The 17,617-nt window shown below is 42.3% G+C and overlaps 2 protein-coding genes across 2 annotated transcripts; both read left to right on the top strand.

The window, feature by feature from the left end:
- The first annotated feature begins 1,107 nt into the window (after positions 1–1,107).
- On the top strand, positions 1,108–8,912 carry mcm4 (minichromosome maintenance complex component 4). The gene is made up of 17 exons (XM_053438099.1): positions 1,108–1,140; positions 2,019–2,096; positions 2,217–2,375; positions 2,463–2,626; positions 2,732–2,833; positions 2,935–3,030; positions 3,280–3,375; positions 4,109–4,247; positions 4,400–4,620; positions 4,776–4,896; positions 5,322–5,581; positions 5,905–6,270; positions 6,357–6,484; positions 6,745–6,952; positions 7,060–7,288; positions 7,866–7,999; positions 8,322–8,912. Exons 2-17 carry the CDS (start codon positions 2,033–2,035, stop codon positions 8,415–8,417), a joined length of 2,583 nt encoding a protein of 860 aa, XP_053294074.1. The 5' UTR covers positions 1,108–1,140; positions 2,019–2,032; the 3' UTR covers positions 8,418–8,912.
- A 1,013-nt stretch (positions 8,913–9,925) lies between these two features.
- On the top strand, positions 9,926–17,063 carry ube2v2 (ubiquitin-conjugating enzyme E2 variant 2). The gene is made up of 4 exons (XM_053438572.1): positions 9,926–10,083; positions 15,621–15,769; positions 15,867–15,992; positions 16,175–17,063. The coding sequence occupies exons 1-4, from the start codon at positions 10,068–10,070 to the stop codon at positions 16,319–16,321; spliced, it is 438 nt and encodes a 145-aa protein (XP_053294547.1). The 5' UTR covers positions 9,926–10,067; the 3' UTR covers positions 16,322–17,063.
- Positions 17,064–17,617: the final 554 nt, after the last annotated feature.

Raw genomic sequence — 17,617 nt, 5'->3', positions numbered from 1 at the left:
GAGACTGAGCAGTACTTTTCCTCTGTCCCGGTCTCGTCTCAAAGGGAAACTGCGCCACATAGTGATCGTTGGACGCACCTACAGGTCAAGTCACCTAACACATACATACACACTGTGTCAATAAAGAGGATTTTTCTTGTGACGCTGTGATTTAATTGCCGAATAAATTCATACAATTATATTTCACTCATTTGTGATTTTTTTTTTTGCATCCATCCTCAAATAAATCTGAGAACTTTATAAAAGATGTTAAAATGAATCCACTTCCTGATTAAATGTCCCAATACTGCCTCCTTCTGTTGTCTCTGTGTAGATTTAGGTCCTTCTGTCAAATCCATATTCACAAATCAATAATGGTTTATTCGTAGCCTGCACGTTGTTTAAAAATGTTTCCCCAAATGAAAATAATCTGCCGCATTTCATTTCATTTACAGTTCGGCAATAAATCCACATTTTCAGGATTTTACGATTTCCCTTTACATTGATGTAAATATGTTAATTCAATGACATTCTTCTATATTTATAATATTTTTTAAAGGTACAGAAGCTAGTTAACTGTAGTGCATTTTATATTTATTAGTTTTTTAATCATTACATTTGTCTGTATTATTATAGCATTTGCTAATTTATACTTGGAGGCAGAAGAGCAGCACAAATTAAATGTTTAAATTATTTACTTGTATGTACATGAAGCTTGTTTATTAATTCATTTTCCTATGTTTGTTTTTTTTGTTGTAAATCTGGTTTTCGGATTTTTTTTATTGTGAAAAGTTTCAATAAAGAGAGACGTGGACTGTTTTCCTGTTGGACCAAACCAAATGAGCTCAGGGTGTGAGTGTGTATAAGATCACACACAGAAAACACACAATGTATTTTTATCAACAAATGTAACATGTACAGTTATATATTTGTACTTAAAGTACTTTATATATGTAGTAAAACTTCTCATTATGTTTAATTGAAGTCGCATTAGTAGAAAGTCATCCGACTCCCCCCCCTCTTCCCTCTCTGAAGTGAACGAGTCGCCTGGCAGGAAACGCACCATCGCGGCCTCCCATTGGTCCAAAGTTCCCCGCGAAAATTACGTCACTGGCAGTTTCGCGCCAGTTCTGCAGCACACGGACGTGAACACAAGAAGAGGTAAGAACAGTCTGAGTGTATTTTAACTGGTTTAGCATCAAACTGGGAACAATGGTGGTTAAAACAAAGCGGCGCTGCTTGAACTCGTCTCAGTGATCTTACATCAACATTCAGATTTGTTTGCCTGCTCGGTTTAAATCGTCAAATCGGTGGAATCAGATTTCAGCTCATTGTGTCTGTGGCCTCATGTCAAATGGTGGAAAAGTTATGACGTGAACCGACCCAAGGTTTTCTATAAAACTCCTAAAGACCCAGTTATAACCAAGTTGAAGTGGAGGCAGGACCCATGAGTCTGATGATCACAGTTAACATTTATTTTGTAGAATGGATTATTGATTTATTAAAGCCAATCACCAAAACATTGCAGCTACAAAGTTGGTCATAATAGAAGATGGACAAAGGCCTTGATTTGCACTTTAACATGTATTCTTTAACCGTGCATTAGAAAACACTGAAGTGTGGTGTCATGTGAATAATATGAATCCTAACAGATTTCAGTTCCACTTAAAGACATGTTTGTACATTTCATTTAGCAGATAGAGGGAAGATGATACAATATCAGTCCAGATCTTTCAGTCTGCTCGTTATGTGCATTAAATCTTTCAATAAAACAACAGGAAGAGTAGGATTCTCAGTTCAACAGTACGTCGACACACAATGGTTCATAACTTCAGTGGATTTGCTCAAACATTCAAACCCTTGATGACTGGATGGTATTAGATATGAGCCTGGTGTCCTCACTGCCAACCCAGCAGAAGAAACAAACAACAGGCGTGTAGTTTAAACTCAGACAACAGGTGTATGAAATCCAGATTATAGGTTTAGAACAGAAATTTGAAATCTGCAGGTAATTTAATTTGAGTCTATTTGATCTTTAGATACTGCAGCAACCATGTCTTCACCGATGTCGACTCCTGGAGGCCGCAAACGTGGAAGGAGCACCAACCCCTCCACACGTAAGTTCATAGGTTCCTAAATTAATTAAAACCTCCTGCTGAAATATTCTGAGATGGATTTAATATTCAAAGCAGGTCTCTTATACACTGTTATTCATTTCTCTACTCCTGTATCCTCAGCCACGAGCGAGGGCCCCATCTCGCCTCCCTCTCAAAGGCGCCGGGGTCAGGACTCCTCCACCGGGGACCTGATGCCGATGCCCACCTCCCCGGCCACCGACCTGCTCAGTCCCTCTGCACCTCAGGACGCTTCCCTGTTCTCCAGCCCACGACCATCGGGTACGTGAGACCGTGCCCAGTGTGACTTGATGTGTATTGTTTTATCATTATCCACTAGAGGGGTTTTAACTGTCTCTGTCCTAACAGTCTTAGCCCATGATGTGGACATGAGCTCCCCCCTCATGTACGGGACCCCAGGCTCCAGGGTGGAAGGGACCCCTCGCAGCGGAGTGCGCGGCACCCCGGCCCGGCAGCGTCCTGACCTGGGGTCAGTCAGGAAGGGTCCACAGGTCGATCTCCAGTCTGAGCCGGTCAGTGGAGGAGTGGAGATTTAGTGCATTGATTATTATCGTTAAATTCGTATAAGATAAAAACCTAACAATGTTTGAAACTTAAAACCATAAAACTGTTTTTAGCCGAGTGCTGATGGTGCGGTCGCCAGCGAACCAAACGCCGGCCAGAGGCTGGTGATCTGGGGGACTGACGTCAACGTGGCCATCTGCAAGGACAAGTTTCAGGTATGAACATCATCGCACATTAAATCATTTTTTAAAACACATTTCCTGCTCCGAAGCCATTAGAGCTGACGTTTGCATGTTCTGTGCCGTTTTGCTTCCAGAGGTTCCTGCAGAGGTTCATCGACCAGACGTCCACCGAAGACGAGAACGCTGGCCTGGATCTGAACGAGCCGTTGTACATGCAGAAGCTGGAAGAGGTAGAGTAAGACTCCGTGCTGGTGTAACTGGGGAGTCGTAACGGTACCACCAGTCAAAACACTGGTTTAAATCAGGTCATTTAATTAGTTTGAGCTACTTTTTGGTCACTTTTGAACAGTTAATAATGAGCTCGAAAGGAAATGAGGGTAAATAGAGGTTGTGATGCATTAGTTCTTTTTTTAAATCGGAATATTGCAACAGATCTCATTTATGTTCATTTTAATAGTTGATATTTTTCTCTCCCACAGATCAGTGTTGTTGGAGATCCGGTGCTGAATGTGAATAGTCTTCATGTGAAGTCCTTTGATGCAGAACTTTACAGGCAGCTCATCTGCTACCCGCAGGTAAAATCCTTTTATTTTATATCCACACGTTATTCTCATGTATAATAAGATTCAAGATTTACAGTTTTTATGAAATTTTGCTGTAAAAATTAATGAAATTTCTTGTACATTCATAAAGGGATCAATCTGTATTTCCACCTGTAAGTTAAACTGAATAGAAAACGGACATCCCATAGATTTTTTTAAATAGACCATAGATTAGTATCTTCTAGTAAATTAATTATAGTTTTCAGTTGGAATTGACTTGTAAGATTATTGTTGTCACACTTAATCTACAGGAAGTTTTCTGATGCTTTGTTAAATTGTATTTATTGTTACTTACGTGGCTGTTTGACAAATTAACACTTTTTTTTTGTGATCAAATTTTTATTGGGATTTGAAGGACAACAATCGTCATCATTCAACAGCACATAAATAAAGTAGTTATCGTATAAAAACATAAGCATACCCAAGTACTCACACAAACAGATACACACATACCGGATAATAATAAAATGAAAAAATAAAAAATATATATAACTGAAGATAAATATATAGCAAAAAATTAAGTAACATACATAAGATGTCATAAATGCAAAAGGAAAAAAAAAAAAAAAGTGCCATTGAAGTGTAACCTAGTTAGATCTATCAAATGGTTAGTTGCTGTCCTCAATTTGCAGTACACAATAAAATCTAAACAGGGAACATGAGACAAATTAACACTTATAAACCAAGTCATTTGTTTCCCCGGCAGGAAGTCATTCCAACCTTCGACATGGCCGTCAACGAACTCTTCTTTGAGCGTTTCCCAGACTCCATTTTGGAATACCAGATCCAGGTTCGCCCCTACAACGCTCTGAAAACCCGGAACATGCGGAGCCTGAACCCAGAAGGTGCGTGTGCATACGTTCACGTGCATCACACGTATGAGGGCAACATATTCCTCCCATATTTAGAGTGGGATATTTGTGAAGGCTTTTGATAAAACGTGAGGTATCGGCTTCAGCCTAAAGCTTCTGTGTCGCCGTATGCTTTGCCTCCGCAGACATCGATCAGCTCATCACCATCAGCGGCATGGTGATCCGCACCTCGCAGCTCATCCCCGAGATGCAGGAGGCGTTCTTCCAGTGCCAGGTGTGCGCCTACAGCACCCGCGTGGAGGTGGACCGCGGGCGCATCGCTGAGCCGGCTGTGTGTCGCAACTGCAACACCACCCACAGCCTGGCGCTCATTCACAACCGCTCCGCATTCTCCGACAAGCAGATGGTGAGACTTGGGTGGGGTTGAGGGGCAGATTGCTAAACAGGCAGTAACACCTCGGCTCACAATATGCGAGGTGGCGATTGGTGACATGTTGCCCCCCCCCCCCCCCCCCCCGAGGTGACGACATCTGCTCATTTGTTGATCCTCTGTTGCGACAGATCAAAATTCAGGAGTCTCCTGAAGACATGCCGGCCGGTCAGACGCCACACACAACTATTATCTATGCTCATAACGACCTGGTGGACAAAGTGCAGCCAGGGGACCGAATAAACATCACTGGTAAGATCTCATCTATTTATATGAGTTCTTTTCTTTTCTTTTTATCACAATTTCGAATAGATGTTATCAGATTTATTCATCAACCTGCTTCTTAAACCCCCAAAACATTAATTATTTGAAATCAGAAAGTCCTCTAGCATAGCATATTTCCTTTTGGGGGGAAAATGACAGAAAACCATAAATTTATCATTGATAACTAGAATATTTCCATTTCATTTGAATAAATTCTTCTATACTACTTCATTTTTCTGACCAGCTGTCCACAATTCAAAGAGAATTCAAAAAAAAAATCCTCATATTTGAGATGCTCTCCATGAATAATCCATCACTTATCAAAGTTGTTGATAAAGTCGATGATTTCTGCACCAAACTCTTGAGTAGAGCTGTTGAACGATCCCTGAACAGTTTCTCAAACGTCCCTGCAGGCGTCTACAGAGCCGTCCCCATGCGCGTGAACCCCCGCCAGGGCAACGTGAAGTCCGTGTACAAGACCCACATAGACGCCATCCACTTCCGCAAGACGGACGAGAAGCGTCTCCACGGCTTGACCGACGAGACCGACCAGAAGCTCTTCACCGAGGTCCGAGTGCAGACGCTGAAGGAGCTGGCGGCCAAGCCGGACGTCTACGAGCGGCTCTCCTCTGCACTCGCACCGAGCATCTACGAGCACGAGGACATCAAAAAGGTGTGTGTGTGTGTGTGTGTGTGAAAGGATGCAGGACAGAACATGAGCGTGGAACTCTACAAGGACCACGTAACACAGTCTGTCGCACACATGACAAAGCCTGGTGAATGGATTTAATGGCCACGTGTGTTTTTATAGACAAACTATTTTTGATAGATTGCAGCAGGAGACAATGGGTGAAGTTTAACTGCTCTATTCATGTGGGGGTGTTAGTTTCAGGGCTCGGGACAAATTTGAATATGCATCTAATCCAGCACTTCATCGAGAATTTGACGGAATATAATCTTAACAAATAATAACGGTAACTCGTCCGCTCCTTCCAGGGCATCTTGCTGCAGCTGTTCGGCGGCAGCACTAAAGACTTCAGTCAGACCGGCCGCGGCCACTTCCGCGCGGATGTGAACATCCTGCTCTGCGGAGACCCCGGCACCAGCAAGTCCCAGCTGCTGCAGTACGTCCACAACCTGGTGCCCCGCGGCCAGTACACCTCAGGGAAGGGCTCCAGCGCCGTGGGTCTCACCGCCTACGTGATGAAGGACCCGGAGACCCGGCAGCTGGTCCTGCAGACGGGAGCTCTGGTGCTGAGCGACAACGGCGTCTGCTGCATCGACGAGTTTGACAAGATGAGCGACAGCACGCGCTCGGTGCTGCACGAGGTCATGGAGCAGCAGACCCTCTCCATTGCCAAGGTACATGTGATTCATTTCATACATGTGCAGAAAACCAGGGAACATATGAGACCGTAAGATCCAACACGTGAACCCTGTCTCCTCAGGCTGGAATCATCTGCCAGCTGAACGCCCGTACCGCTGTGCTGGCCGCCGCCAACCCGGTGGAGTCTCAGTGGAACCCCAAGAAGACGACCATCGAGAACATCCAGCTGCCGCACACGCTGCTGTCCAGGTGAAGATTGAGAGTCACTAAATTATTATCATTACAAACCAGTGAATGTTTTGAAGGATATTTTGAGCATCCTTTGGTTTTATAACTGATTTACTTAGAAACACTTGCTACCTGCATATGATGCTGATTAAAAACTGTTTGAGAAAATAGTTTCTCAGATGTGAATGATCGACATCCGGCCTGAAGTTCTTTTTCATAAGCTCTTCATGATTTATTCTCACGTTATTGGTTTTTAACATAAAGTTTTCGCGCTCCACCAGATTCGATCTTATTTTCTTGATGCTGGACCCTCAAGACGAGGCGTACGACCGCAGGCTGGCCCACCACCTGGTGTCGCTCTACTACCAGAGCGAGGAGCAGATCGAGGAGGAGTACCTGGACATGGCCGTGTTGAAGGACTACATCGCATACGCACGAACCACCATCCAACCAAGACTGAGTGAAGAAGCCGGCCAGGCCCTCATTGAGGTTTGTTCCCTCTACCCAGTTCTGCCATCTCCGAGCGTGATGGTGAACATTTCCAGACAGATTTGTTTTTGAGAGCCTTCGATGACCTTGTGCGTGTTGGTCCCCAGGCCTACGTGGACATGAGGAAGATAGGCAGTGGTCGAGGAATGGTGTCCGCCTACCCCCGGCAGCTGGAGTCCCTGATCCGGCTGGCCGAGGCCCACGCTAAGGTGCGCCTCTCTGAGAAGGTGGAGACGATCGACGTGGAGGAGGCCAAGCGGCTCCACCGCGAGGCCCTCAAACAGTCAGCAACAGATCCCAGGACAGGCTTCGTGGACATCTCTATTCTCACAACAGGTTCGTAAGATGGAGAAGGTTTTTAACTCGCTGCCATGATGCACTTTGAATTGTAGCAACTCTTTTTTTTTAAACACAGGCTTGTAATATGGTACCTGAACTTGGGCTCGGATAAAATTCAAATGATGTATATCAAATCATTTATATTGTTTTTCATACTCTGATAACTCAAAGCGTAAAATGGTAGTTTTCTTGTAAATCAATTTATCGCTTCAGGACTGTTTCCTTTTGTCGGAATTAACGCCGACACTGAATGTGTTCAATCATTTAATCTGTTAAACAATAAAATGAGAAGAAAAAGAGGAAAACAGCCAAAGTTCCAAGTGACATTTTAAAATGTCTTATTTGTTCAAAAGAAAGTTAAAAACCCCCAAATATGATAATTATTAAAAAGGAAAAGCTACAACCTCTGACACTGGAAAGGCTGAAACCATTCAATGTCTGACAGTCCTTTTTAAAAGTTACCCTAACGATAAAAGAAAATGTATTACCACATTCATCCTTTGTCTGCTCCAGCTCTAGTCCGGCTCACCGATATAATGATTGTATAGTTCATAATGTTGATTTCTGTTCACAGGTATGAGCACCACCGCCCGCAAGCGTAGGGAGGAAGTGGCCCAAGCTCTAAAGAAAGTGATCCAGGCCAAGGGAAAGATGCCGGCCATAAAATACCAGCAGCTGCTGGACGACCTCCGAGGACAGTCGGAAACGGTAAATATTTATTCAGCTTTTTTTAAGGCTGAGAGAAATCTGGAGCCATAACAGTTTGTTTCACATGACATTAACATGCATAAATAATTCATTAGATATGAGCTAACCGTTTTACAGAGATACACTGAAATCCTAATGTAATTTCAAGTAAAGATAAACCAAATTTAAATATCTTTTCTCAAGAGTTCTCATAATTATTTGACAGTGTTGGTAATCCATAAAAGCTTTTTTAAATTTTAGCTACGGGAGATATTTAAGACATTTTCCATTTCCATGAACGTCGCCACCACTTCCTGTCCTGACTTCTGGGTTTTGTTTCCAGGCGATCACGAAGGAGCTGTTCGACGAGGCGCTCCGGGCGCTGGCTGACGAGGATTACTTGACGGTTACTGGAAAGACGGTTCGTCTCCTCGCCTGAGACGCAACCAGCCATTATGTACAGTAGTTATTTTTAAATCCGGTCCCGTGTCGACCTCTTTTCTCATGCTGTTAAAAAAAAAGAAATCTGTATAATTGAAGCACCGTGTGTTTTCTGGGCGTGTTAAATGTTGATATATCCTGGAGTTTGGAGATGTGATTCACCAGATGAGTCATTCAAATAAAGATTTAAAAAATGGGATCAAAATAAATAAAGCCTCACAATAAATAGAGCATGCCTCAAACATGCTTTCATTTCCACTTGGTTTCAAGTGATGCTCTTGATGTTTTGATGGTAAAAAGCTCTTTTCTTCCAACTTGTACATTATCACTGAGTTTCTGTTTTGTTTTTGTGATGTGATAAAGCTCGAAGCTATTTTGTGTTTGTATCAGATTTCTGAATACTAAAGTTCTCTTCTCGACTCATTCCACTTCTGACTTGTTGCTTGCATTGACCATTTGTTAATAGAAAAAAAATAAAATGTTGCTCACTCAAGGTGCTTGGAAAGTGTTTTTTTTTTTTCAGTGACTGGATTTAAATTCCAGTTTCCTTTTGCTTAAAAGTTGTTAAAATAAACAACTATTTAAGGGAGTGGTGTTTTACTACAAGTTCATTCATTCCTTTGAATTTAGGCAAATATGTTAAGTCTCTGTAAGCTTTGAATCTAAATGAGAGCTATGGACGTAAAGCAGGACTTTATAATGAATAAACCACACAGGGCGTCAGTAATGCCTTTGAGTCTTGTAACATAACCCTTTTTCATTTCTTTGACTGGCCATTGACTGTAATGTTAGGTACATGATTTTAGCAGAAACTGGTTAAATGGTTAAAATCCATACAACCATTTAAACTTTTATGGTCACAAAACAAACTGATTAGGTGGTTCAGTCTTTAGCAGTGAGTTTAATAAGCTGATTCGCATATTTATCAGAATGTTAATTACAGCTGTAGGAGTCAAATGTAAATATTTTCATCATGTATCGTGTTTATCTCATCTGAAACATAATTTTCATATTTACATCAATGATCCTAACTTAAAGGAGGGGTGGATGGATAGAGGGATAGATGGATGTATCAATAGATAGATATATAGATAGATGGATGAATAGATAGTTAGATAGATAGATCGATAGATAAAGGGATAGATAGATAGATGGATGGATGAATAGATGATAGATGGATGAATGAATAGATAGATAAATAGATAAATAGATAGATAGATAGATGGATGGATGGATGAATAGATAGATAAATAGATAGATAGATAGATGGATGGATGGATGGATGAATAGATAGATGGATGGATGGATGAATAGATAGATACTGGTCTTTGTGCCATTGCCGTTGATTGTAGATTCATTGTGTTTGAACTTGATAAATAAATGAACTGTGTAGCGAGTCCAAACCCCTTTTCACCGTTTTTTTTTTAAAGTTGTATTATTATTTATTCAAAAGAATTTAACAAACATGTGGTGAAGGTGTCCGGTGTGGACCGGTCAGCACACCGACCGGGACAGCGTGTCCTCACCGGGGCGGAGGGGGACCGGTCCGCTGCTGTGCTGCCGGTCTCACCGGCTGTGATGTCACACTGGTGTGTGTCTGTCAGTGTGTGTATGTGTGTGCTTCTTCTGGACTCGGCTGAAGAAGAAGATGGCGGCCGTCTCAGGTTGGTGTGCCTTCAAAACTAAACATCTACCCAAGCCCGACATGCGGCCGGAGCCGGGGCCACCTGAGCCCGGAACCCGGCAAGCGCGTCCGTTCCCCCGACTTAACGTGTTCACAGCGTCGCTCTGAGCTGTGATTTAACCGTAAATGTCTCCGCTGGGCACGGCTGCGAGCTTCACTGGGGCCGTCTATGTCGTGGAGCTACCGTTTTGGCTAACGGAGCTAAAGCGAGGCGTTGTGCTTAGCTCGCCCCGTGAGTTAGCTGAATTAGACCACGGTGTAAGAAATAAGCGGCAGGGTTTCAAATGCTGATTTAACGGGTCACAGAGAAAAAACCCACGATCTTAACAATGCGATGTGAGAGTTTACGAAGGTGAAAATGTTTTATTTTTATGAGAATTGTAAACAAGCGCAGACGCTGCTAGCTAGCTTAGCCAACTGAGCTGCTAGAATATTCTATCACGGCGCGGCACAGTGCCCATTACGCTACGCACTAGTCGTTTGGTTTAAACCAGGAACTATGAGCACACAACTGTGTTGTGAACTATAATAACAACTATAATACAGTAATCTAGCTGTGATCAATTTAATATATCTGATTCTGGGGACGCCACTGTGGTGCACAATATGACGGTGGTGGAAATGTTTCAGTGCAGGCTCACTTCCTGCTAACGCGTTATGTTCTACATATTACCAGCAGCTCCACATTTGTGACGTTAAATATCTCATCAGGGTTCAGCTATGCATTTTTAATCGTGCTCCAAATGTTTGACGTTTTTTGAGGAACGCTCCCCCATTCTCCATAACGCTACAGCCACCGTAGTTGGCATGCTTGGCGCAGCAAATAGTCGGGGCCTGCGCCTGCGTAAGCGACCAGGAAGAAGCGTGGTTCTCAAAACTTGCTACGTAGAGTATTTGGATCAAATGGAAAAACACAATCTACACAGGTTCCACCCGATCAAAGTAGTTTCTTCTTTCGTGTGAGTGGAACCGCGCGTCACGGGGACGTTGGAGACAACGTGTCGTATCAGGAAGTGGTTTAATCATAAAATAAACTGACCCAGGAGCTGGTGGCGACCTGCTGCTGGTTCTGTATTAACGTAGCGAGGTTTATGGTTATCGTGTTTATATGGTTACTGGGGCCACAGTGCAGCTGAGAGTCTGTTTTAAGAAATCAGAAAGTGAATTACTCATTTCATTTTACACCGGGTTCTTTAGAAGTAATATTACTACATATCAGCCCCCACCCCCCCCTCCCATTGATCCTTAATCTGACGTGACAAGGCAACAAACAATGGCAAAAAAAGGGGGTAATGTAATTAATACATAAGTGGCACAAACTAAAGCTGATCGGGATTATATATATATATATATTTCAATTACTCTTTTCTCATGATGTGCTGCCCCTTAGCTTCACTACCTTGTTAAAACTCAAGGGATGTACGATTTCTGAGGCCAGTATTTCTGCATTTTATACTAAACCTAGATATTTATGAAGTTATCCTTTTAGATTTGGTTCAAACTCACCATAACTCTGTAAAAAACAAAACACCAACGAAAAATTTAAAAGCATAATACCAGAGAAATCTATCAAATATAGGAAGAATTGTATAAAAAGGTAGTCTTTTCATTAAAACATTAAATACTTAAATGTGAGTTATAATAAACTATAATGAAGAAGGGTGTGGTGAACACAGGCCTGCACACTGACCACATAGTATCTGTTACGACTGAAACTCAAATGAATGATTCATAGTTTCACAGAAAATGAATCATAATATTTCGTGGGGCAGCATTCAAACTGTTGACCATACGTTAGTCGTTGGATAGAGAATTAATCGACCAAATTTTCTTCGGCCAGGGGACAAAAGTCAAACTCCACAGGAAGTGGGGGTACGTTTCCCCTGCTGGTTATGAGTGACTACATAAGCTGTGTCAGACAGGAAATCCATAGTGTTGTTTCATTTCGAGAGTGTAAAGAACCCACAAGAAGGTGACATGCAATCTTTGATGGTAAATGTAATAATCGTCAACCTCAATCGGGGCTCATCATTTGAAACATGCAGGAAACATTTGCCACTTAGCATGGCTGTTCACTCTAAAGCTAGCTAGCCTGGAGAAATATGCACGATTCTGAAACATTCTAAATCATTAGCACTGTTGCGGGTGTCAGCATATCTGCATTACAGTTTAGTGATACTTAGCAGCTGCTGTGAGCTAAACTGAGCAGCATTAGCATGTCGATGAGGAAGTGAAATCTTGAAAAAGTTCTAAGCAAATTTCAATTTTTAGCAAACAGTAAAGCTCGTACACCCCTTCAGGGCCAACCCTTCATACCATTCTCTGCACAACAGATGTGAAATACAGATTAACTTTTTTACAAAAAGGTGTCATATCTGCATATGATTTAATGTATGAAACCAGAGAGTGTGAAATTAATAGTTTAGTGGCAGGGGACATGTTTTGTGTGGTCACAGCCTCAGTCACGTGTCTGTCTTCAAAAAATAATTTCCCTTCCCTCTCTGGATCATTATTATGAATAGCAGCAGTTTTACTTTAAGTGCTGATGCCTCAACCTCTACCACTCCGCCAGTCATGAGCTGTAAGTGGTTCACCATTTACACCAGGAGTGCCTGTCAGGCTGGGTTTTATACCAATGTTTGAACCATCCTCCAAGAACATTTCCCCATTAGCTGAACACTTTAACCAGTTTACGACATTGGTCATAAGACGACTGGATCGTTTGTTTAAAAATCAGCAGCTCCGGCCCATGTGCTCCAAATCTCATGACTGTCTCCCAAGTGCTGCCGAGAGTGCACCAATGTATTTAGCAGCATCAGATATCTTTAGGAAATGTCTCTCAAATGAGATGCAGCTTCACAGCAGGCAGATGTGACGGTGCTGTAGTCTGTGGCTTGTGCGTACAGAGCATCAATGTGTTGTGTCATTCCTGTATAACCTGTCCTGTCTTGTACGTACTTCTTGATCCTAATCATTTAGATGCATTGTTTTCATGAATAGAGCCATGGATGTTTTCATGAAGTGGGGGCACCGATGGTGAGAAAAGGCACAGGATAGATATGTCGCAGCTTTATTTATAACCATTTGATTAAAAATTGGTGTTGGTGCTGTTGATGATTTGCATTAATTAATTGTAAAGGAAAAACAAAACTTATTTTCTCTGTTACAATTTTATCTTAATATGGTTTGTCTCACCAACAATGTAAATTGAAAAGAAATAACAAACAATGAATTGATTTTCAATACAAGCTATAGTATCTGCAGATATTTTTTCCGCTGATCAGTTTATGTTTGAGCTTGATTTACTCTATTGTTAATTCTTCCTTATTTGTCTCTCACATTTGAGGTAGGACAATCACATTTATGGCAATGGTAGATGGTCAAAAAACAATTCCCAACCATTTTTGCTGTTCTTTGATGGTTATTCTTGATTTAGATTCTGCTTTACAGAAGCAGGGTGGTTCATGTTTGACTGACTGGAGGTAAATCTTTTAAGGGGGCGTTGGCTACACCGCCTCTTTACCTGTTAGTCCAGCCAGTGAATTGTTTGTTTTATCCTTTCAATGACGTGTTGCCAGTAAGAATTATACAGAATATCTCCTGACAGGAGCCTGAAGTTTGGTCTCACCTGGTCAAAACGTCTGTCGCTGTGAATACACTAAGGGTTTATCAATCAATCAATCAATCAAATTTTATTTGTATAGCCCATATTCACAAATTACAATTCATCTCATAGGGCTTTAACAGGGTGTGACATCCTCTGTCCTTAACCCTCAGCAAGAGTAAGGAAAAACTACTAAAAACCCTTTTAACAGGGTAAAAATATGTAGAAACCTCAGAGAGAGCCACATGGGAGGGATCCCTCTGCCAGGACGGACAGAAGTGCAATAGATGCCACGTGCAGGAGAACATCATCAATAATCAAAGTCTCTAGCAGCATTTGATGAGGGTAGACATCCCGAAGGACAACCCCAACATGACATGCCAAGCAGTCCCGCTGCAAGCACAGTCCATGCTCAGCAACCATCTAGACCACGATCCACCATCCAGACCAGATGCCACTCCAGTCCTCAGTCACCGTCCACCGCCGCCCACCAGGACCCATCACAAGCCACCACCGCGGCCCTGGTCCACCGCCCATGCCCAATGCCAACGCGACACAGGGTCCGCCACCAGCACCACGATCAGCCCACATGACTCAGAATCCGCCACACTGGATCCAACACCACGACCCCCGGTGCGCGATCCACAAACCGCAATCCATGGTGCGGCCACAGGCCCTGGATCTGCGGGTGATAAAGCAAAGGGATTCCGGGTTTAATCCATATTAGTTTATAAAATGTTTTATCGGGAAACAGTGGAAATCAGCACTATAGAAAACGTTGTGCTCTCATCTGTTCTACCAACGTCTCAGACCTTATTTGGTTTGTTAAGTCATGATTAGAAAAGATCCACTGCTGCGAATTTCCTAGGTTTTTAAATACTCAGACTCCTCAAACATTGTGTCAATAGTCTGCAGCCGAGGCTCGTCTAAGCAGCCGCCTAGCACTCTGAAAATTAAAATAACTGATGCCCACAAAGCAGGAAAAGGCTATAAAAAGATAATAAAGTGATTTCAGTGGCCGATGCCTCAGTTCACAATGTAATTAAGAACTGGCAGTTAATGGAAAGGGTGGAGGTCAGGTTGTGGTCTGGAAGAGAGAGAGAACGGCTAACAGGATGCAAGAAATAAAAATCAGAACCTTTTTTACTCCAATTGAAGAGGTGTAGAGCTAAACACTTTGCTGTGCCCCCCCCCCCCCCATCTAAACATCTTCAAAAATGGCAGATACTGTAGATCGGAACAGTGCATGCAAGACGGTCCAAGAATCTTTTGCAGGAGGGAATGACGGAAAATCCTCCCAAACAAGGGCCCTGTGCAGACCTGGTTTTAACATTTGTCCTGAGAGTTAAAAATGTGAACAGCTCCCTCTAAGGTCTGAACTCACCCAGGACACTTTTTAGATCGGACCCCATTCAGAGGTGGTCTAGGCCCATGAGGTAACATTGTCCAAAGTATTTTTCATACATTCGTTAATTTGCGGCCACTGTCACAGTATCAAACCATCTGCATTATCAGATAGAAACATCATTTAGTCTTTGTGGAATGATGTACGAGCGGAGAAGTGAGATCGAATCATAAGTGGTCACAGGAGACACATTCTGAAACCTGGTGATAACTGAAGAGAGGAGCTGTCCACTTGAGATTGGACCTGATTGGATGTTAGTATCAGGTCTCAACAGGGCCAATAACTGAAAGACTCAGCTGCTACAATGAGGGGTTTACAAGTTGTGATGACGATGTGAGGTGCCTAAACTTTGGTTTTGGGCCTTTTTCCTTTTTGTAGTTTTATAACTGATAGATACAAATTAAAAAAAATACACGCTTCAAAGCAATGTGTCATCTGCAACCAACTGTTCGTACCCTTCTATCTTTTTATAATCTGTTTAATTCATGGTCCGTTTCTGTCATTGCAGGAGTTAAAGTTCCACGCAATTTCCGCTTGTTGGAGGAGCTTGAAGAGGGACAAAAGGGCGATGGCGACGGCACAGTCAGCTGGGGTCTGGAGGACGACGAGGACATGACTCTCTCACGGTGGACAGGCATGATCATCGGACCAGCAAGAGTAAGCAGAGGGGATTGTCCTTCCAACACAGTCCTAGAATACTGTCTCATAGCTGATGTTACAAATGTGTTTTTCTGTTTCTCCTTTTGTTTTTCAGACCAGTTATGAGAACAGGATATACAGTCTGAGAGTGGAGTGTGGACAAAAATACCCAGAGTCAGCCCCGACTGTTAGATTTGTAACAAAAATTAGCATGAACGGGATAAATAATTCCAACGGGTCGGTAAGTGTCATCGCTCAGTCTGACATGGTTATGTACAAGTGTCGAGTTCAGAAATTGTTTTTTTTTGCAACGCAGTTCTGTGTTCTCAGACGTGATGCGTTCAATAACTCACTGTCAGCAGTCCTGTCACAATGACTGATGTCGTGTATTTGTCTTCTCTCTCTCTTGTTTTTGTCTCACAGGTGGATTCACGTAGCATACCAGTATTAGCAAAATGGCAGAATTCTTATAGCATTAAAATTATTCTTCAAGAGTTAAGGCGTCTAATGATGTCCAAAGAAAATATAAAGCTTCCACAACCACCAGAAGGCCAAAGCTACAGCACTTAATCGTATGGATTGTGTCGACCCTCTGTCTTAAACCTTACTCTCTTAGAAATATTGTGTAAAATCATCGAGAGGCGCACTTCGCACATCTACAATATCGTCTGCAAGAGCAAGATTGGACTTTGTAATTACGTAGCTCATTCATTGATAATGTCCCTGCAGTTGAGCACTGAAAAATGGTCAAAAAGACTTTAAGACCACAGTTATCTGCCTTTAATAAAGTTTCTTTGACAACAACGTCTATGTTCCACCTGTTCCGGCTTGAAGAAGGAAGCCTGGCGCCACGCAGAGGCTGTCCCAAGTTTTATGTTCAAACAACTGATCACTGAAGTAAAATGGCAAGATGTGTGTACGATGGCATGTTCTGTAATTAATAACCTAGTCGAAGAAAAGCCACTTTTTTTCCTTTTTTTTTTTAGATGTTAGTCAAATTTAGCAGGTTCATTGAAATATCATTACAAGATGACAGAATCATTGAACTGTGTCTGTAGTCTAAAAAGTAGTGTCACACGGTAAGAACTTTTTTTTTTTTTTAAATAAATATATAAATATATATATCTGTACTTGACACAATACCAATGTTTCTGTTCTGCAGCTCTTTGACATGTAACAGACGTTGAAGCCTGTTCCGTTCTGAAACCCTTGCATTTAACTTCCAGTCACAATGACAGGTGTATGAACTTGTGATTTTCTGACATTAAAAATCACTGTCTGCAAAAAAAAAAGAAGAAAAAATGGAATCAAATCCAGCGGTCGAATCTTATTTCACACCTTGGCTCCAGAAGCCTGTTTAACCACAAGGGGGCCTCTGCTGACATGTCAGGTTGGGGTGAGGTGGAGTGTCGGCCCTGTGATGGAACCCATGTTAATGAAGTGACACCACACTGCAGATACCTGACACAGTATATGATACTTGTTCTCATTAGAATAATAGAATCAAAACACTTTATACTTCACACCACAGCTCATTCAGTGGCATATCCATTAGAAGAACACTTCTCCTGATTGACAGTCCACACACACTCCTCCTACCTTGCTATGCTGTGAACTAATTCTCGTTCACTCTCCAGATGCTGCAGTGCTCTGTAGTACATATCTAACACAGCAGCGAGGGCAGAGGCTACTGTTTCCTCTGAGGAACTGGCCTTTTGTTGCTTCTCAGCTGGTAGATCATTAGTTACATTTAATTAACCAAATGGGTATTTTTCAGAGAACCTACTGCAGGTGGTGCAAACTTCCATCTTCTGTACACGCTCCGTATATCTGTTAAAATGATGTGTCGCAAAAGCATCGTTGAAT

The sequence above is a fragment of the Pleuronectes platessa genome, chromosome 13, assembly GCF_947347685.1.
Source record: "Pleuronectes platessa chromosome 13, fPlePla1.1, whole genome shotgun sequence".
Taxonomy (NCBI): domain Eukaryota; kingdom Metazoa; phylum Chordata; class Actinopteri; order Pleuronectiformes; family Pleuronectidae; genus Pleuronectes; species Pleuronectes platessa.
The sequence above is the reverse complement of the archived record's forward strand: the minus strand, read 5'-3'. Positions and strand labels throughout refer to the sequence as shown.